This window comes from Motacilla alba, chromosome 15, assembly GCF_015832195.1.
Source record: "Motacilla alba alba isolate MOTALB_02 chromosome 15, Motacilla_alba_V1.0_pri, whole genome shotgun sequence".
Taxonomy (NCBI): domain Eukaryota; kingdom Metazoa; phylum Chordata; class Aves; order Passeriformes; family Motacillidae; genus Motacilla; species Motacilla alba.
In genome coordinates this window covers 10,733,296-10,754,864 of record NC_052030.1, presented here as the reverse complement: position 1 = coordinate 10,754,864, position 21,569 = coordinate 10,733,296, and the positions used below count along the sequence as shown (strand labels likewise).

The 21,569-nt window shown below is 48.6% G+C and overlaps 2 protein-coding genes across 16 annotated transcripts in view; both read right to left on the bottom strand.

Annotated features, from left to right (window-relative positions):
• Nucleotides 1-457: 457 nt before the first annotated feature.
• Nucleotides 458-9,617, bottom strand: VPS33A (VPS33A core subunit of CORVET and HOPS complexes). Its single transcript, XM_038151981.1, has 13 exons — nt 9,462-9,617; nt 9,319-9,384; nt 9,112-9,239; nt 8,451-8,640; nt 7,564-7,680; nt 7,015-7,189; nt 6,153-6,346; nt 4,445-4,571; nt 4,210-4,277; nt 3,563-3,700; nt 3,055-3,192; nt 2,740-2,908; nt 458-1,898 (listed from the first exon to the last, which is right to left on the bottom strand). The coding sequence occupies exons 1-13, from the start codon at nt 9,561-9,563 to the stop codon at nt 1,705-1,707; spliced, it is 1,806 nt and encodes a 601-aa protein (XP_038007909.1). The 5' UTR covers nt 9,564-9,617; the 3' UTR covers nt 458-1,704.
• A 1,000-nt stretch (nt 9,618-10,617) lies between these two features.
• The window catches only part of CLIP1 (CAP-Gly domain containing linker protein 1), a 63,303-nt gene continuing 52,351 nt past the window's right edge, over nt 10,618-21,569 (bottom strand). For 10 of the 15 annotated variants that reach the window (XM_038152239.1, XM_038152249.1, XM_038152248.1 and 7 more), the window contains 8 exons: nt 18,405-18,457; nt 16,340-16,360; nt 13,719-13,836; nt 13,311-13,470; nt 13,155-13,201; nt 12,406-12,411; nt 12,162-12,286; nt 10,618-11,548 (listed from right to left, as the gene is read on the bottom strand). In XM_038152239.1, the coding sequence (XP_038008167.1) occupies nt 11,326-11,548; nt 12,162-12,286; nt 12,406-12,411; nt 13,155-13,201; nt 13,311-13,470; nt 13,719-13,836; nt 16,340-16,360; nt 18,405-18,457 (753 nt within the window). In that variant the 3' untranslated portion in view covers nt 10,618-11,325. The remainder of the gene's footprint in view (nt 11,549-12,161; nt 12,287-12,405; nt 12,412-13,154; nt 13,202-13,310; nt 13,471-13,718; nt 13,837-16,339; nt 16,361-18,404; nt 18,458-21,569) is intronic. The other 5 variants (XM_038152243.1, XM_038152250.1, XM_038152252.1 and 2 more) reach the window with 1 other exon arrangement.

Sequence of the window (21,569 nt, the reverse complement as noted above, 5' to 3'; positions counted from 1 at the left end):
TTGCAATACTAGAGAGACCCTTCAAGGCCAACCCAAGGACACACTATTCTCTGAGTCAATTTCTTGTTTTTGTCTGCACAGTAACATCTAATTTTTGATCCAAACCTAATTCAGTTTTCCTTTTAAATACTCTGAAATTAGCTACTTTAAATGGAACTTGCAGAGCAAACAATCCATGTTCCATGTTTGCTCTTCTTGCATCACTGAAGTTGCAGCATGTTTCTTGTTAAGTCTGTCTACAAGTTGCCTTCCCACCTGAAAGTCTCCAGTGACTGAAATTGTATTTTTCTTAATAAATTCAGAAATTCTACTTCTGATGTAGTATTACAGGTGGCAGAACAGAATTAAATTTTGCATAAGCCTTAATTAAAAAACACCTGGGTGTTAGGAAAATAGTTTCAACTTAAATAATTCAGTTATCCAGGGACAGGGAGACAAGGATACAGCTACCACAGTGCAGGGTTTTGTTTTATTTTATTTTTGTATTTGAGAGAGAGAGCAAACACTTCCAAAAAAGATTAAATACATCTTTATTTTATTTAATAAGTCAGCTGGAGTTAGATAGAGGGGCTCCAGGAGGGTCTGACTTGGCAGACTTCAGTCTTAGAAAATAAAACAGACCAAAACCCACAGTCACAACTGTGACAACTTGCAAAAATGGAGGGATTTATTGGGATATATTACACATGATAACTAAGGCAGAAATGTTTGCTAAGAGAGTGATTTTAGGTGAGGAGTGGGCTTTTTTTTAGTTGTGTTTAAGAGTTAACTGCAGTGTGGAGGAGTCCCCAGTGGCTGTGAGGACACTGACAGTGCACTGCACAGCACAGGCAGCACCAAGGACCCTGCTCTGCCTTCCCCTCTGCAGCCAGGAGCTGCCTCTTGCACACCAAGGGCCCAGCCACCGAGCCCATGGAAAATTCCATTTTACAAGTCTGAGCTCTACAACAGCTTGTGACAGCAAGTACCAGTTTATAATCTGAACAGGGCGTGAAAAAAGTGTCTGTTTAAAACCCACTGTTTACTGCGTCCCTGCTCTTGCTATTTTTGGCCCCCACACAGGGAGTGTTTGTGTGTCTTCAGCAATAAACTCAGGACACACTGATGTCATTCATACTCTGGAGGAGCTTTCCAGAGGCAGGTGGGTGTACCTAGGACAAAGAAGTCACCTCACAGCGATCCCTTCAGGGGACAGGTGAAGGAAAAGGCTCGAGGCTCACAGGTATAGCTGTGTACAGATCTCTGGCTGACACATCCAATGCACCCATGGAATGTATCAGGCACCAGAATGAGACAAACAGTCTGGCAATAGTGGTATGAAGTCAGGAATAGAGAACATCCTGCCTCCTCAGCACCTTAGGAGGGTAAAAAGCAGAAATCACATCTCCCACCAAAGCTAAACTGAAAGAAAAAAAGCAGCAATCTGCCACAGAGAAGGACCAGGGCCCACTCCCACTGCCCCAGCCCTTGGCTGCCAGGTCAGACCATGAGCAGGGGTCTCTCTCTTTTCCACTGTTTATCATTAATGCCTTCCAACCCTGCTTGTCCTCTTGGAAGTTCCACAGACAGCTGGAACACAAGTGCAGAAAGGATGAGGGTAACTGCTCACAAGCTGGTCCCAGGAGAGCTTCCTTCACTGCCGTGTTTCTGCTGACGTGCCTGTGTTACACAGGGCCTCTCCCATTTACTGTCTCACCACACACCCTAGAACGGGGCAGGCTCCAGTTTCTCCATCAAGGATTTGATCCAGGTTGTGCCGTTGATCAGTTTTGTGGTGGCAATGATGTACTCTGTGCCTCCATCCTCCATCTGGGACAGGAATCTCAGCGCGGCGATTTCTGCGTACGTCACCCCGCCCAGGAAGAACACCAGGGTCACTCTGTTCTCACCCTGCTGACCTGTGGGTTCACAAAAAAGGTTCAGGTTGGCTTGGTTTGATTTTTACAGCTCCCCTGCATCAACTGTCAGTCAAACTCAAATGACCTGAATTAGAGGCTGGGACACAGAAATTCACAGTCTGCTCCCAGCTCTGGGGCTGCTGCAGGATGTGTTTCTGTTTGAGAGTGATGCTGACCCTCTTTCACATAACATTGCTTATTAAAATCACACTGCAAGTTCAGGGTTTATTTCAGTACTCTGATGAGAAGTTAAACCATTTGTCAAAGGAGGGTTAGGTCAATCTAGCCCTGCTGTGGGACAGGGGGATGAAACAGACCTGGACTCTTGTGGGTGCTGTTCCCTCAGGGTTCACCAAATGTGGGATTTGCAGGCAACTTTGAGACAAGGGAAGAGACGAGAATCTCGACTCCCATGTTTCAGAAGGCTGATTTATTATATTATTATATATATTATGTTAAAAATGCTATATTAAAACTACATTAAAAGAATAGAAAGAAAGAATTCATCAGAAGACTGGAAAGGAATAGAAAAGAATGAATAACAAAAGCTTGTGACCCTCAGAGAGTCGACGCAGCTAGATCTTTGATTGGTTATTACACAGAAACACCTAATATGGACCAATCAAAGAAGCACTTGTTGCGTTCCACAGCACCAGATAGTTATTGTTTACATTTCTTTCCTGAGGCTTGTCAGCTTCTCAGGAGAAAAAAATCCTAGCAAAGGATTTTCATAAAAATGTCATGGTGACAGACTCTGCCTGCCCTGATTTCAGTTTGCCTCACTCCCTGCACAGACAGACGTATTTTCCTGTAAACCACAGGAAAACAAACCCAAACTTACGCTTTTTCTGCAGGCCAGTGGGGAGCTGCTGCCTCTCCTCAAAATGGGGCCCTGGCAGCATCTTCAAAACCTCCTCGATGCTGCGCCAGCCCGGCCGGGCCAGCAGCTGGGCCAGGCGCACGCTGAGCGGGGCATAGCCGCTGTACACGTACGAGATGTCATTGGGGTTCTGGGGGACACAGAGGGAGGGAGGAGACGGCAGGTCAGTGCTGCCTCATGCTGCAAAACAGCCTCAAAGACAAATCAACAACATTAAATAAAAAAGAGGTTTTCCTGCTGCACATAATTCTGTGTGCTGCTGAGGCACCCGTTTACCTGCTCATTAACATCATCCATCCACAGGCGCAGCGTTTTCCGGATCGTTGGGTAGTTATTCCTGCCACCTGTCTGGGGTTTCAGGAGTCCAGCCTTTTCCAGGTTGTTTAAGGTCAATATATGTTCATAGCCATAAGTCTGTGGTATGAAGAAATAACCATTAATACCATGGCAATAACCCATGAAAACAGGGAAAAAAAAAAAAAAAAGCAAAGATATTTGTTTAAAAATTACATTTATTTAAAAAATGCTTTTTGGTTAAGATCCCTGTAGAGTATATCCAATTTAGAGTGTTTAAATAATATTAGTAAAAAGTGATATAAACCTCTGTATCCACATGTTGTAACACACAAAAGCACCTCCCAAGTATCTGCCCAAACAGAAAGCCAGTGCTCCCTCTGTGCACATTATTCAGGTGTAAGATGTGTCTGTCTAGAATGGAAGTGTAGAGCTGAAGGTTTGATGTGGATTTTCTCAGAATTTATTGCTCCAAACGTTAGAGCCTAACCTGAAGAATCTCTCTTTTGTAATGGTCCAGAACCTTCTGCTTCAGCCCACTATTGCACACGGATTGCAAGCAAACGAGACGCAAGATCTTGATTAATGGATGTTTCTGAGCTATGCAGTCTTCAATATAATTGTTAACCTATTAAATAAAATACATAAGCAATTATTTAAAGAATTGTTAAAGTGCCCATCTGGAAAGAAAGATCTGGTTTGCCTGGAGCTCCAAAACTGCGAGAAAGAGGAGCAGCTGCTCTCCAGGCAGCCCAGGACCATCTGTAAAACAGTGACCCAGCTCTGGTTCCACCTGTGCTCTCCCTAGAGCAGTCCCTCTCTCAGTAGCCAGACTTTGCACTGAAAAATTCTTATTAAGCATCTTCTGTGTTCCACATCCCTCAGAGTGTGGGGTGCCCTGGGACAGGTCAAGCACCCCAGCTGGGTACAGACAGTGGCAGGTAACTCAGAGATCCATTTCACTGGACATCATCTGGATCAGATGTTTCCTCTCTCAAAAAAAAAAAAAAAACCAAAAAAAAAACCCACAAAAAAACCCAAACCAAATGAAACAGAAAAACAACAACAAAAAAAACCAAATGGAAGAAAATTGGTTTTTGAAGATGTAAGAGTGGCTAATTGCCATTATCTACTTACCTTGTCAGTGTCTATTCCAGACATGAACTCTTGCTCCACTGTTAAATTATCGAAGAAATCTTCAGATGCTTTGAGAAAAGAATGAAAATCAATACAAGAGCAACTGACAGCTTATGTTTTACATTTAATGTTTCAGCAGAGATGCACTGGATGGAGCAAAGCCAGTTTTTGCCAGGCTGAGTGATGTCCACCAGGTTATCTGGCATCCTGCTGGATTTAACCGATTCCTACTCACTGGTGATGTCTTTGATGAGCTCTGCGATGGAGGTGTGGTTCGCCAGCGAGCTCCTCGCCGCCTGCATGTGAGGCAGCTGGGACACAAACTGCTTAATCTCTCCAACAGTCTTGGCGTGGTGCCTTTCCTGAAGAAATCCATCACTTGGGTTAGGCCTTGTTCATGTTAGTAACACCAACCAGATCATTTTATCATGAAGAATTATCACTGCACTCCCTGGAGGGTGTTAGAGCTACACAGTCTTATAGACAAAGATGCTAACACTAAATCTCAGCATTACCTGTAACAGCACTTGGATCATGGGGAGAGGCAGCACGTAACACAGCAGCATCATTAGACTGTTCTTTTCCATTATCCCAGTGCTGTAAATCATTTTATCCACATTTGTCTGACTCCAACCATCCCTAGCTGCTCCTCAATTTCCCTACCAGGGAAAACTCCCTCTTTCACCCAGAGAGGAATTACTTTGCTGGCTGACAGGGAGCTCTAGGCCAATGCTGTCAGAGTCTGCCATTCATTCTACTTGGTGGCAACAGCATGCCAGGTTTTGAGGCGGGATGTGCTGAAGCTCCATGCAGAGTTCAGTTCCAGAGGTCTGCACTGCATTTGGGCTACTTGCCTCTTGCTGCAACTTGGAATAAAAATAGTAATAATTTGACTCATATGTGAAGGATTTAAACGGGCAAGTGCAGGCAGGAGAGTCATGATGGAGCCTGTGACTGAAGAAGTCCTCTGCTGCCAATATGCTGCTGTTTCATTATCACCTATTACTGCTGACAATTTCTTAGAATTCTCTTTTTTTAACAAGCAGTATGAACAATCCATCTTTAGCACCTCCAGCACTAACAGTGCAGAAGCAGAGCTGCACTGGGGAATTGGGCTGAGCACTCAGTATTTCAGTTAAGGTACCACTACCTTGTCTTAGATGTGGCAGAGGTTAAGAGGCTAAAAAAGCCCCACCAAGGAAATACCATCAAAGAGTGAAACAAGTTCTCTTGAGAGTCCCCATAAGATCAGAAAAATGAGATATGGGATCTCAGTTTATCAATCATCAACAGGATGTTTTCACAAAACCACAAACGTGCTCCACACAGCTCTCCAGATTTGTCTGAGATGACACACGAGCATGAATTTACAGTTCAGACCTCCTGCATGAAAACTGTCTTTTGCACATTTCTGTTGGTTTTGATGCCAGCCATAATACTCTGAAAGTACATTCTGGTGTTTTATTGCTTAAAGCTTTTTCTCTGCATCCTGAAGGGAAAAGCACCTTTCAGTGACCCAGTACCAAGAGCAGCCAAGTGGAATTGATCAGCACACTAAAAATCACCTTTGGCTTCTTGCAGAGGAGAGCAGCATCTGACTCCTGCAGCCTGAAGAGAACAATTCCTGTGTTGGGATCTATGGGCTCACACAGCACAAGGCTGGATCAGGCCAGCTCTGAGCAGAGGGAAAGCCCCAGAAGAGAGGTGTGGGGAGAAATGAGGATCCACATTACTGCAGGCTTATTAAAAGGAGATTTGACCAACACCTACTCAGAACAGTCCAAGTGGAGCTGACCTCATCCCAGGGTGGGGAACAGAATGGAACAGCTTCCTGGTTTTTCTCTGGATGGGGGATTATTGTGGGAGCAGCTTGAGCTGCCAGTCCCAGCCCTGCTGAACACAGACTGTGAATTATCTGATGCACTGTTGGACACAGGCCTCACCTCAAAGGCTGCTGAGATGATCTTGGCTTTCTTGCTCAGCACTGACCCCACAGCGTTGAAGTTCTTGTCTCGGATTTCGGCATAAAGCTCTTCTGCAGAGTTCAGCTGGAGCTTCTTGGGTTCCGTGGGGAGGTCTTTCCCACCCTCACCCTGCTTCTTCGGGGCAAACTTCTCAGGAGGGAGTTTCACATAAGCTACCAAATGAAGAGAAATAACCCTGTTAAGGACTGCAACTTCATCGGCAGAAGTTAAGATCAGCAGGCTGTGGAAATGCGTCCCCTGAGCTGAAAACAGCTCTGAGCAGCAAAGCAATATTAACACTCAAACCACTCAGTGTCTGTGTGTTAATGAAGGAGAGTCTCAGCCAGGGACCCACACAAACATCAGAGCATCAGAACCCAAGTGCCAGCTGCCCCAGCAGCCAGTCCAGTCCAGCAGGAGGGATTACAGCCCATAAATGCCTCCCTGGAGTTTTCTCACCTCTGAAGAGCAGGACAGCGTTCTGAAAATGGCATTTCACAAACTGTCCCTGTCCCCTCAGTGTGGCATGTGATCCAGGCAGGATGGATGCTGAAGGCACACACTGACATTGCCACTCACACACTCCCTGTTCTGTCACTGTGCCTGCACCCAGCCAACAGCCAAAACAGCCCCTTTCAGTAACCATCGACTGTACCTGGCTCCCCTTCCCAGGCAAAAAGAGCCAGAGTAGATCCTGAGGGGCTCCAGCTTGGGACTGAACAAACTCCACAAATTTCAGCTGAGCTGCTCCCACATCACATTTAGTGAAGCACAAACCCACCCAACACACCGCATGGTGCCCCAGGACACGGGAAAGCTGCTCCTTCCCCACGAGACTCACTGTTCTGGATGCCGTAGATCTCATCGATCAGCCCCTCGTACGTCAGCTGCGTGGCCAGCGGCGTCAGCAGGTCCACGTTGCGGTCCAGCAGCAGGAGGGTATCAAAGACAGGAAATATGGAATTCTGACTCCCAGGGAACTCACGCTTCATCCTGATCATCATGTTGGCCACGTGCTGCAAGGAAGTCACATGGCTCTGGTCAGGGTGCAGGCCACAGCAGACAGATGTGACTTCTGGGCCCTGCAGGCACACGTGTGTAAACGAAGGGGATGGCAAGAGGTACAGACTGGCTGATGGATGGGGCAGGACGAGACTGAGAAAACAAAAGTCCTTCTCTGCTGCTCAGCAAGACAGCAATGGCCAAAGCACTGAATTCGCCTCAAGCTGCTCCCTCACCACAAAAAATACCAACTAAACTACAGGTTGATCAGAGAGAAGCAAAAAGGCTGTGTGTGTGTCATAGCTGGATTAAAAGAACCTAGAGGTGCATTTAACCAAACACTCCTTAAGGCAATGCCAAAGAACAAGATGCATTTGTTCAGCCTCACCCGAGCACAGTCGCCCTTCCCAAAAATCTGTGGGATGGTTCCGTAGAGAGCCTGCAGCGTCATCAGCCCCTTTGCTGCATGGTACAGACTGGTCTGGTCACTCTCCAGGTAACATTCCTAAAGAACAAGAGGGATTCTGATGGGAACGTGTCAATCCAATACAGATGCCTCCACAGCACAGCAGGGTCTGTGTGAACAGTTCAGAGGAGACCCAGGCTGGGGACAGCTATGACTGTTGGCATTTATGGACCTTATTACCTGAGCTGTCACTACATCAAATCATTTTTCGATCACTAGACTCTAGTATTTTTGAACTCCAGACACAAATACAGTTTGATGGAGTAAAAGGAAGTGACTGGAAGGACCTTCTCCTGCTAATCAGGCCAGTCTGAACACCCAGCACCTCATTACAGCTGCAAGCCCTGCCACATCCTCTGGCCTACGCATAGGACAGAGAGGGCCAAGAAACTCCCAAACCGTTCTGTCCTTGGATGCAACAATCTGGGAACGCAGGATATGCAGCTGGGATGTGACAGCTGTTAATGCTCAGTGCGGTGAGAACCATCACACACAGCTCCCTGGCTGTGCAGGACCACAAACTGTGCTGGCTCCTTGTGACAACGGAGTCAGGAACACTCCATTTGTGACAATAACCCCAGCAGCTGAAGCTGGAGGAACTGGGGTGCAGCTCCATGTAATGACTCTTCAGCATTTAGTGTGAAAACACACAGGGAAGTTCAGGCTTCAGGATCAAGCCAGGTTTGCTCTGCAAGGCCTTTCCTTGCTGTGCAGGTCACTCACAAACCCTCTGAGAGCTGCTGCACCAGCACCAGCGTCCAGCGCAAAACCACATTCTGCTTTCCCTCGAGGACGGGGCGAGCGCGCACCTTGAAGGCGCTCTCGGACTCCATGGAGAGCAGGTCTCCGTCGAAGGGGATCAGGTCCAGGCTGTACTGCTCGCGGTGGATGAAGGAGCCCAGCACGCCCTGCTCCTTCAGCCACTGCTCGCACAGGAGGCTGCGGCGCGGCACGAACAGGATGTGGAAATCCCTCTGCGGAGAGCGGCCTCTGTCTTCCCTGCAAAGCCACAGCAGCAGCAGAGCACTCGGTCACTCGCCGCACACGGGAGCAGCACAGAGCACGGGCAGGGGGCACTGGATTCGCACAAAACAGGGACGCTGCACTGGGTTATTGCCGGCTCCTGGATTTGGAGTGTCAGCGTTCAGCCTTGTGCAGCCACAGCTCTGACACCAGGGCGGGGGGACATGGCTGTCCTGCAGCTCCCAAAAGGCACGGCAATCCAACCGTGACTCATTCCAGCTAATTAGAAAGAGTGTTGGTCCTCGCAGGGAGGAATGCACCCTCTGCATCGCAGCCAAGGTGAAGCCCCCCTGCCCAGGGTGTCTCACGCCCCCAGTTAAGCCGCAGAGTGGCCGTGCTGCGGTTTGGTGTCTGCACATCGCGCCCGTTCCCTGCGCAGGTGTAACAAACCGCGCGGCGATTCGGGCCACGCCTGTCCCCTCCTCACCGCCGCCCTGCCCGCGGTACCTGAGCACGTTGTCCGTGATGATGTCCATCAGCTCCAGCTTGGGCCTGACGAAGAAGATGATGTTCTTGACGTCGGCCGGGGGCAGCCGGCCCGGCTTGAGCGTGAACATCTTCTCCACCTCATGCTCCTGCGCGGAGGCACGGCCGTCAGCCGAGTGCGGGAGCGCCGGGGCCCGGCCGCCTGCCCCCGGCCCCCGCGGCGCTTACCTTGAGCAGCGAGTACTGCGCGATGAGCCCGAAGGGGCCGGTCAGGTACTCGTCCCACACGATGGCCTGCGGGAAGGGACGGCGGGATCAGACCGGGCACGGCGCCCGCGGGACTCCGCCCGCCCCGGCCGCGCCGTGCCCACCTTGGAGCCCGCGCACTTGTCGAGGAACTCGCGCAGCTCGCGCCGCCCCGCCTCGCGCAGCGCCGTCAGGTTCACCCGGCCCGAGCTCAGGTGCGCCGCCATGGCCGCCCGGCCGCGCGTGACCGCGGGGCGGGGCCGCGCAGCCGCACAGAGCGCGGGGGGACACGGCCGGGAACCGCCCGCGCTGCTGCGCGCTCGGGACGGGCGGCCCCGCGTGGTCGTGTGCGTGATGTGTGTGTGTGATATGTGTGTGTCGTGTGTGTGTGATCGTGTGCGTGATATGTGTGTGATATGTGTGTGATGTGTGTGTGATATGTGTGTGATGTGTGTGTGATATGTGTGTGTCGTGTGTGTGATATGTGTGTGATGTGTGTGTGATCGTGTGTGTGATATGTGTGTGTCGTGTTTGATCCTGTGTGTGTGATATGTGTGTCATGTGTGTGTGATTTTGTGATGTGTGTGTCATGTGTGTGATCGTGTGTGTGTGATATGTGTGTGTCATGTGTGCTGTGTGCAGTCACTGGCACCGGCTGCACGGGACTGTGACTGGCCGCACCAGGGCCCTGCTTCCCCCTGCGCTGGGCACTGCTGAGGCCGCACCTGGAGCCCCATGTCCAGCTCTGGGCCCTCCGTTCGGGATGGACAGTGAGGGGCTGAGCGTGGCCAGAGCAGGGAACGGAGCTGGGAAGGGGCTGGAGCCCCAGGAGAGGTTGAGGGAGCTGGAAAGGGGCTCAGCCTGGAGAAAAGGAGGCTCAGGCCCTGTGGCTCTGCACAAGTCCCTGCCAGGAGGGGACAGCCAGGGGGGTTGGGCTCTGCTCCCAGGGAACAGGGAATGGCCTAAAGCTGCACCAGAAGGGATTCAGGTTTGACATCAGGAGGAATCTTCACTGAAAAGATGATTAAATATTGCCCAGGGAGGCAGGGGAGCCACTGTCCCTGGAGGTATTTAAGTAAGGACCGGACGTGGCACTCAGTAGTACCCTGGTCGTGTTGACGAGGTGGTGTTCAGTCACAGATTTGGTGACCTCAGTCACAGATTTGGTGATCTCAGCGGTCTCTTCCCAGTTGATAGATTCTGTGATTTACAGTGCAGCCCCTGGGCACATCTGTCCCCTCACAGAACCCCTTCCACTCTGAACGGAAAGGCAGAAAACACTTTTTTTTTCCAAAATATAACTTTATTATATATATGCATATATACACACACACCACACTCACTATATAGAAGCTGAAAGAATGCAAAACAGGGATGGCCCACGAACTGTTTCAGGTGTGCACAGGTGTGCACAGCATACAGGTTTCCAAAAACCCCCAGCAGCTCCTTACCTGCATCATTTCCACGTTTCACACCAAACCACAACCCAGAGCTCACGGCACCGAGCGACATCGCAATCAAAGGAGTAAATGAAAATAAAGATGAAATATTTCTCAACTCAGTCCAGTGTCAAAAAAAAAGCTTAAAAATCTAAATGTACAAATTCAGCCTTAAAATGGTTTAGTGCAAATATGAAAATTAACAGCATATTCTTAAGGTATTTAAATAAGCTTTAATAGAACTCTAGTGCTTCATTCCTATACACGTTTTCCCACCAACAGATCCAACAGCACCGAGGCATTTCCTGTTAAGGGCGGGACAAACCCAGAACCTGGGAAGAAACAGCATAAAGTCACTTGTTAAATCATTTATTCAACTTTCACTGAAGTTTGTTAAAAAGGGACAGGGGATGTTTATTAGTGGAAGATCAAAATATTTATGCTCGTAGGGATTCCGGAGCGGGCGGGCAGGGGCGGGGGTCGCTGTCCCTCGTCCTGACATTCGGCACAGGCGCTGCTGGTGGTGCACAGGTCCGGGGGCTGTCCCCCATCAGAAGGTCTCGTCGTCGTTGCAGTCGGCCGTCCAGTGGCCGAACACCTCGCAGGTGTCGCAGTAGGGCCGCTCCTTGCGCCGGCTGCCGTGGTGCGCCGAGTGCGGCGGCTCCTCCAGCGCCTGCGCCTGCGTCGGGCAGTCCTCGGTGTCGTGCAGGTCGAAGCAGCCGCAGATGTCGCAGAAGAGACGCGGCTTCTTCTTGGACAGGCTCTCCTCCTCACTGCAAGAGCAGCAGCGGCACGAGTCACACAGGAGCACGGCCCTGCAGTGAGCTCGTGCTTGCTGATACTCGGGAAATGCCAGAGACCTGAACTAAAACCAGGATACAAACCCTTCTCCACCACCCTGCAGTGCCTCCAGCATCCCCTACGCTCTATTAATTTATTTACTGAACAAGCTGCTGTTTGCGCAAATATTTGCAGAGACATTTAAAAGAAACACATGTAACAGAGTTTCTCTTTGCCCTTAAGAGAGCTGAAGTCATGATACATCAAATAGGTTTTAGTTGTATTTCTCTGGATTGGTACTTCCCATTCCCATATATCCTCTTGGGAGCAAAGACTCTTCTGCACTTGGAAAGGGCCAGATTCACCAAGTCATACAACAGACATGTCACGACACATCAGTGTTTGGGACTGATGACTACAGAGCACCACTTGCACCCCCAGTTACACCACAGGGTAAAGAGAAGGCTGGATTCAACCTCTACACTCAGGGAAAGCTCTGTCTGTCCCTCCTGACAGCTGAGATCAGGCTGGAGCATTGTGCAGCTGCCAAGCAGCTCTACCAACAGCTCCCAGAACAAGAGCCATGGTTTCCCTGAGGATTTGTACCTGTCGTAGTTATTGATCTCCTCTTCGTTGCCATTGAGGGCTGCTTCACACATTCTTTGTATCTTCAAGTTCAGTTCTTCGTTTCTCCTTTGCAGATCCACTATCACTGAATTCAGGAAGTCGATCTAGGAGAGCCAAGGACAAGGACAGTCAGAGGGGCAGGGGGATGGCACGTAGGTTAGGTAAGGAATGTAACCAAGGAACACTTGGGAAATTAACAGGGGAGGAAAGAAGTGGAACCAACCTCGCCCTGGTGGAAGGAAGGGTTGCCATCAGCAGGTGAATCCAGGGAAGCAGAAAAACAGAAAAAGATTGGTGCTTAGTGTATATTCATGACATTTCTGGTGGCTGCACAACTGGGAAGGACATTTTTTAATCACTGCGCCTGACATTTGTGATCTAACAAAGGCTTTATCATGAGCAGAAGCTGATTCTATTCAAACCATATTTTCTAAGCATTTCTTGGCACAGGCCCCTGAGGTCACTGTGACTGTACTACTCTGAATCACATCCGCCTGTGCCAGCTGAGCACCTCCTTCTCCACTGCTGCCAGCCCTTGTTCTGAGTCCAGTTCTGCAGTTAGGAAGAACTGCAGAGCTCAGAGGTATCCAGGAGCTCAGGGAGCCCATTTCTCCAAGATGGCAAGCACCAGCTTCAGGGGGCCACAGCTTTTCCTCATGCACATCCAAGAACCCTTCGGGAAGGCCAAGGAGCAGTGAGTGCTCTGCTGGGCTGTACCTCTGACAGGCAGGGCACAACTTGCCACCCTCATTTCCTGCTCGTTTCCTCACACTCCCTTGTTTCTCCAGTATCACTCATCACTTGATTTAGTATTTACTGTTACTGACATTTCCCTTCAGAAGCTCAGGGGCTACAAGATAAATCTGCCCATTAAAATCCCACTGACAAAACCCGTTAAGGACTGTCTTTGGAATATTCCCCTCTCCTACAGCCCCACTGCTGGTTTGGCATGCTCACGTGCACATCCAGTACCTGCTTCTCTCTTGCGATTTCCTCCTGAAGCAGAGTAGCAGCATCACCTTTAAAGGAGAAAACCAAACAAGGTACAATGTGACTTGTGCCACGGCTCAGTCAGAAACAATGTCACAGGCTCTGGGGGCACAGACACTGGAGTGGCTCTCGCTTTACCTGAGGGGCTCATTACAGTTAAAGGCTGCTCGTTGTTCTCCTTGAGTTTCTGCTCCAAGTTCTTCACCTTTTCCTCAAGTTTCAGTTTGTCAGACTCCAGTGACTTCACCACTGACTGCAGGGTTTTTGCAGAAGCGTTTTCTCCGCGGAGCACCGTGATCTGGAAGAGTTGTTTGACAACACTCGCACCTTCCAGCACCAAGCCAGGGCCCTTGAAGCAAGGGCTGAACAGCCACCAAAACCACGTGCCAGGAGTCATCTGGCTCAGCACAGGCATCTGAAGATTTGATGCTAAGGTTTAACTATGCCACATGAAAGAAAAATTATCAGCCAGCTCTTCAGGTGCCAGCACACAAAGCCTCTGGCTGCAACTTAACTGAAATTAGGAATCATCCATTCCTCATTTACCTCATGCCTGAGTTTTTCCAGTTCCTCATCTTTTTGTGTGATCAAGGCACTAGTAACATTGATGGATTTCTGTAAAGATGCTCTCTCTTCATCAATTTCTTTTTGTAAAGTTGATTCTCTAAAAGAAAACCAAGTAAAACCAGAAGTCATCTAATGAATGGGTAACTGTAGTGGCCTAAAGTAGCTTCATTTAATTTCAAGTATTAAACTACTGTTAAGAAGTGATTCTTAAAAAACAAATTACATTTAACTACTTGACTAAGGTTTGATATATGTACAAGCATTTCAGGTGTTACAACTGTGGAAACAAAGCAAAAACTTTACCTAGGTAGTACATGCCAGAATCTGCATAGCACCGTATCCATTTGAATTTAAAGGAGCAAGTTAACAGACTGGGGAGATACAGGATAAACAAACATGTTGCACAATGTTCCACAAAACCTAACTTGAGAGTTTTGTTACTTCTTGAGAATTACTAACAAGCAACAAAACAGGCATGCAAAGCTCATTGTACAAGTTGTCATGCAAAGCATGGATGAGGCTGGAAATATCAGCTGGTCCTCACTAATTTCAGTGACATCATCATTTCCTGCACTTGGAGAAACCACATGGGATTTGTTTTATTGCATGGAAGAAGGGTTAAAAAGAGATCCTCCAAAGCAGGCACAACTCTCTCCTGTGTACATATATCCAGTTTTTCCAATATTTTCCATGGATCTAACAGAGATACAACTTCTGCCTACAGCTCCTGCCTTAAGGCACCACTGCTGTGACACCCTCACACTGCTGCAAGCTGATCTTCCTGACAGGTCACAGAACACACACAGGGAGTAACTGTCCTCTGACGGGAGGAGCATTGCTACAAATTTCTTTACAAGCAGAAAGATTTTGGTTAAAAAAGAAAACAACAAAAAAGTGACTTCAAACCATTGACTTCTCTCTGAGAGGAACTGGCTCTCCAGTGCAGGCAGCAGTGCTGCTATCAGCTCTGAGCTCCTGCAGGGACTCTGAACTGCTCCACACTCCCCAGCACTGCTGAGGGATCAGGAGCAGAGCCCATCCACGTGCGAGGATGCTCAGGAGACAGCTATGGAGCTCAAATGGCAAAGTTTCCATCTCTGTGGTATCTACAGTTAGTGAGAGCCACGATACCCAACCATGAAACACAGGAAATCTCACCCACTCGAGATAAACTCAACAATGAGAGCACAATCAATGCAATTCTTTCATTGTTCAGATTGTACTCAGGAATGGAAGCAGCAAGTGGAGAATCTGGGGTTTAGAAAAGCTGAGGCAGCTACCAAACAAGAACGCAAATTTGATTTGGTTTTTGGTATATTTTTACAATGAGAGAATCAACAGAAGTGGAAACACAACAACTTGCAGACTGTGTGATCTTGCCTTCAAACACAAGTTACAGTCTTGTTAATAAAACCCAGAAGGGCACTGGCATGGAAAGATTCCCTGGCCAACCCCGAGGCAGCAAAGCACTGAAAGCCCCACAGCCACCTCCGTGTCCTCCCGCAGGGCTCCCCAGGCTCTGCCTCTCCCGTGCTGTTCATGCTTTGTCCCATGGATCAAAGGCACGTGGTGGTGTGGGAAAGGATGTGCCACCAGTGCACAGGTGCTGCTGCCAGAGCAGAGCTGCAAATCCAGGATCTGCTGGGAAGAAAACCCTGAGGACATCTGGCAATCACACCTGGAAGCTGCTGCTCACAAGCTCTGCTGCCCCCGAGAGTTCTCCCGAGCGTTCCCGTGCTGTGCACGCAGCTGGGGAAGGGCTGATGGAAACCCAGTGACTCAGCCCATGCTCAAGAGCTTGTGATTCAGCCAATGTTTCCACTTGGTCAGATCTTCATGGAGAGATCAGGACCAAACAGATGCTTTTGGCACAAATGTGGTGAATTTGCCATTTGTCGGGCTTGGCTTCAACCAGCGCAACGCTGAGGTGGTTGAAAAAGGCAAACAGGTTGTAAGGATAGAAATAAAATATTTACAGACTCGATACAGGAGCCTCGAATGCTAAAACACAAGGGGAGAGAAAGGAGAGAAGAAAAGAGGAGAGAAAACAAGGGGGGGAAGAAGGTCCCTGTGCCGGAGCTTTGGGTTTTCTTTCCCTGGACAGTCTCTGCAGAAGCTGCTCCAGTGGGGGACCCAAAAATTCTGGAACTGGAATAACTACAGCCAAGGAAGGAGCTGATGCCTAAGCGTGGATCACAGGGCACTTCCAGCCTTGGCTGCTGCTGGAAGTGGATGATGCTGGGAGCATCGTGTGGAGTCACACACAGGGAATGGGAAATAACCACACTGGGAGAGCTTGCAAGGAAAATCTGGTGGAAACTATTAAAAAATTGATTTAGTGAACTTAAACTCTTTTCCTGCCAGTTCAAGTTCAAAACATCTGCTTACCAGCAGGGGGGAAATCAAAACAACAAAAATGACTTTTTCATTTAAATGCCGTTTTAAAACTTCACTTTCTTTAGAAGCTTGAACCATGTTTTGAGCAGTGCATGGAAGTTGTGGGAGAAAGGGGTTTGTTATGGTTTAGCATTAGGAAAAAAAAATCACCCAGATTCTTCCCTTACTACAAAAATAAGAAATTCTAAGAATGAAGCAAATACCTTAAAGTGCTACTGGGTAAGCTTTAAAAATGCAAGATAACAAGAACCACATGTTAGAAACATGGAGTACAAATGCAAAATACTTTAAGGAAGAACAATATTTGCACCAAGGGCCTTTTCTGTTTTGGTAAAAAATATATAGACTTTTTTTATTTTATATATATATATAGCTGAGTGTTTTACAAAACAAAAGCAAGACACCAAGGGACAAAGGCAGCCAAAATATGTACAACAACTTTACTAAAAAAAAAAATTATTTATTGTAACGTGGATAGACTTTCTTGAGTCTTACCATTAAAGACACACAGATATAGCAAGGGAAGCAAGGGCAGGAAAGGGAAGAGAGAGGAATGAGATGAGTATCCATAAACAGCGAAGCTCAAAGACAGTCAGACAGCAACCCACACTGAACCCCAGAGCTGAGCCACACAGAACCCCCAGGATCCATCCACACCAAACTCCTGGCACTGCCAGCTGGAGCATTTCATACGAGGGGATGCCAAAACAGAGGGAGACAATTCCTGGGGGTGGAAGGAAGGTGAGAAAACCACCCCTGGAGATTTGACCAAACTGAAACACAAAGATGGCTCCTGTTCAGCAGCTCGAATTCTTAAGGCAAAAGGAGGAAATTATCACCTTCCCATCACCAAATTCTGTGGAATTTGGGAATTCAGAGACTTTTCTCATTATTTTTACTTAATTAGCTCTTTATTCAGCCAAACCTTTTCATTAGCACTGATGCCACATGTTGGCATGTTGTGAGCCCCAGTGCCTGCAGTCTGCCTCAGCCAGGCTCTTCCTGCTGCTCACTGTCCTCTTCTATTGCAGCTCATTCAGCACTGCTGAGCAAGGGCCTGAAGCCAGTCACAAACTGGGGCACCTCGGTGGAACCAGCTGAAGGTGAAGTCACGGCAAAATTCACTTCACTGATTTAATTACTGACTGAATTATTTCAGGCAGCTCACCCAGAGTAAAACAGGAGAAGGAAGATCAGAGCCACACCTTCCTCTGTAGAACTTACAAAGAATTTGTCTTTGAAAGTGTTCTCTGTGAAACAGAACTGCTGAAAGTATTGAATGACTTGGTTCCCACTCCCTCCTTCCTCTCCTCAAGTGACTGCCAGGAGTTACACTGCTGGAAACACATTTTCAAACATCTCCAGTAACAGGCTGCTGATGCAGCTCGTGAGGCTGCTTAAAGCTGGAGGTTCAGCTGATCCAACTCTGACATTCCCTGGGGAAGCACTGGCTTGGAACATCCCCCTGCCCCAGAGAACAGAGTGTCAGGGAATGAGGAGGGGAACAGTGACAATGCTGAGTGGCCAAGGATGTGCATAAACACCCAAAAGCCACTCACTGTTCTTTGTTGTGACCATTATAAATCCAGGAAATTTGCAGGGTTGGTTTGTTTTCCCTGGAACAGCCGAGGTGTCGTGGGGAGCTGTGTTGTTCTCTTAGGATTTATGTAACTGCTTTTGGAAAGCCCCCATTTCCCTCAAGGCACAGGGGCCAATCAGCTTCCCAAGCACACACTGCAGACACTCAGATTTGTGACTTGGGACCTTTCCCTGAGCAGCAGTTTACAAAGGGATGCCCCAAACACCCAGGACAAATCTCCTGGCATTTAAAAGCAGTGCTGAATGAACTGCAATAACCCACAAGGAACTCAACAGCCTGAAACCACGAGAGCAGCAAGTGCTCGGTAACTTTTGTTTCCTTTTCCCCTTTTCCTGATAACCCTCCTCAGCATCGCTGCATTGTGCATTATTTTTCAAGAGCTCACCAGGTCAGATCTGTGCACACACATTTTATCAGACTGAGGGACAATCCAACATTCCAGAGCAGACTAAAACCAAACATTAAACTGGTCACTGCAAATAAGAATTACCACAACGTGGGAGGTGTGGAACTAAAGCAAACGTGGATGCTTCCATCTCTAATCCAGAGTGCAACAACTCAGCACTTTTAACCATGACACAACAGGAAAGAACAGCTCTTAGCAGTGTTTTTGTGTTCCTTTTCTGTAGGACTGTGGGGTTAAACACACATCAGCAGGAAAAACTTACCTCTTTTTCATCTCTAATAACTGGTTATTGAGTACTGATCTCTCCTCTTCCAGCTAAAACACAAGTACAGACAGACTCCAGTTAACACACTACAGATTGTTTCCTTAGTGTGATATATCAGAGCATCATTATCATAAAATAAACGTGGGAGAGGCTGCAGAGCCCCCAGATCCTCCAAGCTGCAGATTTTCTGGGCACAGCACATGCACCCAAACACAAACTGCTCAGCGACCAAAACATCAGCTAGTGAGGGCCTGGAGGTGCTTGATGAGCATTTCCATGTGCTGTGCACACAGCAGAGGTGAGACCACTGTTTAAGGACACTTCCAGAACCCCCTGACACCCCAAGAACCCTCTGTTCTTGGGGGCACTGCTTTCAGCCCAGCACTGGGGAACTGCTGTGCTGGATCATTGCACCACTGACCCGTATTTGTTACTGCCCCGTTATTCAGAGATGAATTATTGATCCCAAAGCTGTTGGTCTGGTGTTTGTTACCACATCCTGAACCTGTAACTTGCTGAGGCCACTCTTAAGCCCTTAAAACCTGCAAAGCCTTCAGCTGAAATTATTGTTGGTTCTTGGGTCTAAACTGGGCTAGGAAATGCAAAGCAACAAAACTGCAAAGGCCCAACACACAACACTGGGGCAAATGATCTTCTGGAATGGTGAAGAAAACAAGTATTTTTCAGACAAATTAATTATTTTTCACTATCTCCTCCTTCCTTCTTATTCAAAGGCCAAAGCCAGCAATTACTGCTCTGAGAACTGTCTGTACCAGAACTCCCTGAGCACAGGCTCCAGTGGGGTTTCACAAGCTTCCAGGGTTCATCCACGAGGTCAGGAACACATGCATTTATAATGGCAACCCCAGAGCCCTGACAACAGCTCCTGTCCCTGACACGGGGAATTCTTTCAGCACTTTGCAGATCCTGAGGTTCAGCACAGAAGGTGTTAAACAAGTTTCCTTGAGCAGGCAGGGTGTCTGCCAGCCCCCAGCTCTCAGCTAAATGCAGCTCACTGAGAGCAGCCATCTCCTCCACATTTCCTGACAAGTTCCCTTCTCCTTCCCTGTGCTGCAGAGCTGCTAAACCCTCCAGGTCTGGGACTAACCAGGATTGTTTCACTGAGCTCAATCACACAACTTTATTGATATGAAAAATAGATACTAGAATGGTGTAGAGAGACTTAAATAATTCTCAAAGCAAATCAAGATGTGTCTCTCAGGGCAAGTGACCACCGTGGGAGAGCAGAGCATCAAGGCACTGTGGGGGTATGGCCAAGTTCTTCCTGCAGGTCAAAGGCAGGCAAAACCCAGTTCCACCAGCAGCACCAGAGCAGCCCCTGGTTCCCAGTTTCTGTCTTGCTCCCTGCCCAGAGGCAGCCTGTGTGAACTCCTGACATCTGTCAGACTGCTGACAGAAAGGGACAAATATGACAAAGTCTGAGAAATGGGACTCCCAGGGAGCTGCAGCTTCTCCAGACCCTCCTTCTGACACCTGGGTTCCAGGCCCTTCTCCTCCTGCACATCTCCTGGGTGAGGGGACTCATCTCCTGCCCACCACATTTCCCAGCTGGTGTTCTGGATTCCTTGGCCAGCACTGGCATTTCTCTACAGTCCCACTCAGCACCCTCGGAGCAGACCTTGCACACTGTTAATAAAAGATGGGCCAGGTGAGCTGCTGGGTATTTCTACACCTTCTCCAATGAACTTCAAATGCCTGAGGAGGTCTGAGGCTCCCAAAATACCACAACAAATAATTTGAGGCTAGGAAAGCTCCCTGAGCTCAGTATCTATCTGAATGTGACTCTTTAACTAATTACAATCAGCTAATTATTAATGGATCAATACAGAAAAACTCCATCAGCATCTTTGGCGTGAGACACTTTAACCTTTAAATGTCCAGATAAATCATTCATGACAGAGGATTCATTAAATTTGCAAAGTGTGTCACCAGCAGCCACAGATTGTCTAACCCAGTTGACAACACACTTGTTAGAATTTATGTGGTTACCACAGCAACAGCTCCAAATTCCCCGTGCCGTGTGTGCCCCTTCCTGATGCATTTCACAGGTACCTGCACAGACCCTCTGCAGCCTGAGCTCTGCTGTGCTCTGCTCTCCTCCCCACTGCCCAGATTCCTGGGAGCTGCTGGGCAATCCTGCTGTGGGAAACCCTTCACTGCCACCACGGACACTCCTCCAAAATCTACTGGAGGAATCCCTGTGGTGACATCTTTCCTGAACCCAGGGAGCCCAAAGCCTGTGGCCACTGGTGCCAAGCATGGTGTGACAGGAGAGGGAGGTGCTGGGATACCAAAGGCCTCTTCCAGGCTTTTGGGAGGCCGAGCTGTTCACCAGATCTCACAGCCCAAATACAACATTTGGGAACTGCAACAGGCAGCATTCCCACATTCCTGAGACTCAGATCCTGCTTTCCAGAAGGGGACACAGAGCAGCACAAAGGGCTGCAGAAGGCAAACAGGCTGTGCATCCAAGCTCCAGCAGATCCTCCAGATCCTTGCTTGGAGCCATCTCCTCACAGGACAGGCTGAGCTGACACAATTCCAGTTTGTGAAGCGCTGGGTTCATCCCTGTGCTTCCCACACTACAGCTGCTGTCCTGGCAGTGAGAGGGATCCCTGCTGACAGATCCACAGCCAGCAGGATGCACACAGCAGGAATCCTCCCCGAGGGCAGCTGCAAACACGGGAGGCCACAGAGGGAGTGCAGTGACACAGCCAGGCCAGGGCCGGGGTCCCCTCCCTCGGGGCCATTCCGGGTGACAAAATGCAGGAAGATTTACCAATGCTGCCCAATCCTTCTGAAGTTACAACTCTCCCTGAAAATAACAGGTTGCCTCAAGGACTCTGAAATAATTTAGGAAACCTTGTGGGAGTGGGGAGCAGCTCCTACTGGCTGATTGGGATGTGCCCTCCCCACTCTGCTCCTCAGATGGGGAATGAGTCAGTGCTGAGCCCACATGTCTGGGACTCTGCTCGTCACCTCCAAAGGCTCTTGAGGATCAAGGAGCCTGAGCATTACTCCTGGCAGCAGCTAAAAGGATTTACAAACTGGCCAGGGATGTACTCATCCATCCTCAGGACTTCCAAACAGGACCCTTGAGGAAAAATCAGCCTCTTGGCTTTAAAAATATTCAGCCTGTTG

Excerpts from the sequence above, each read along its gene's own strand:
- VPS33A (XM_038151981.1), bottom strand. The coding sequence starts at position 9,563 with ATGGCGGCGCACCTGAGCTCGGGCCGGGTGAACCTGACGGCGCTGCGC. Across the intron at positions 9,240-9,318 it reads CGCAGTACTCGCTGCTCAAG|GAGCATGAGGTGGAGAAGAT; the intron begins GTAAGCGCCGCG and ends GCCTCCGCGCAG. Across the intron at positions 6,347-7,014 it reads GATCTACGGCATCCAGAACA|CTTATGTGAAACTCCCTCCT; the intron begins GTGAGTCTCGTG and ends TTCATTTGGTAG.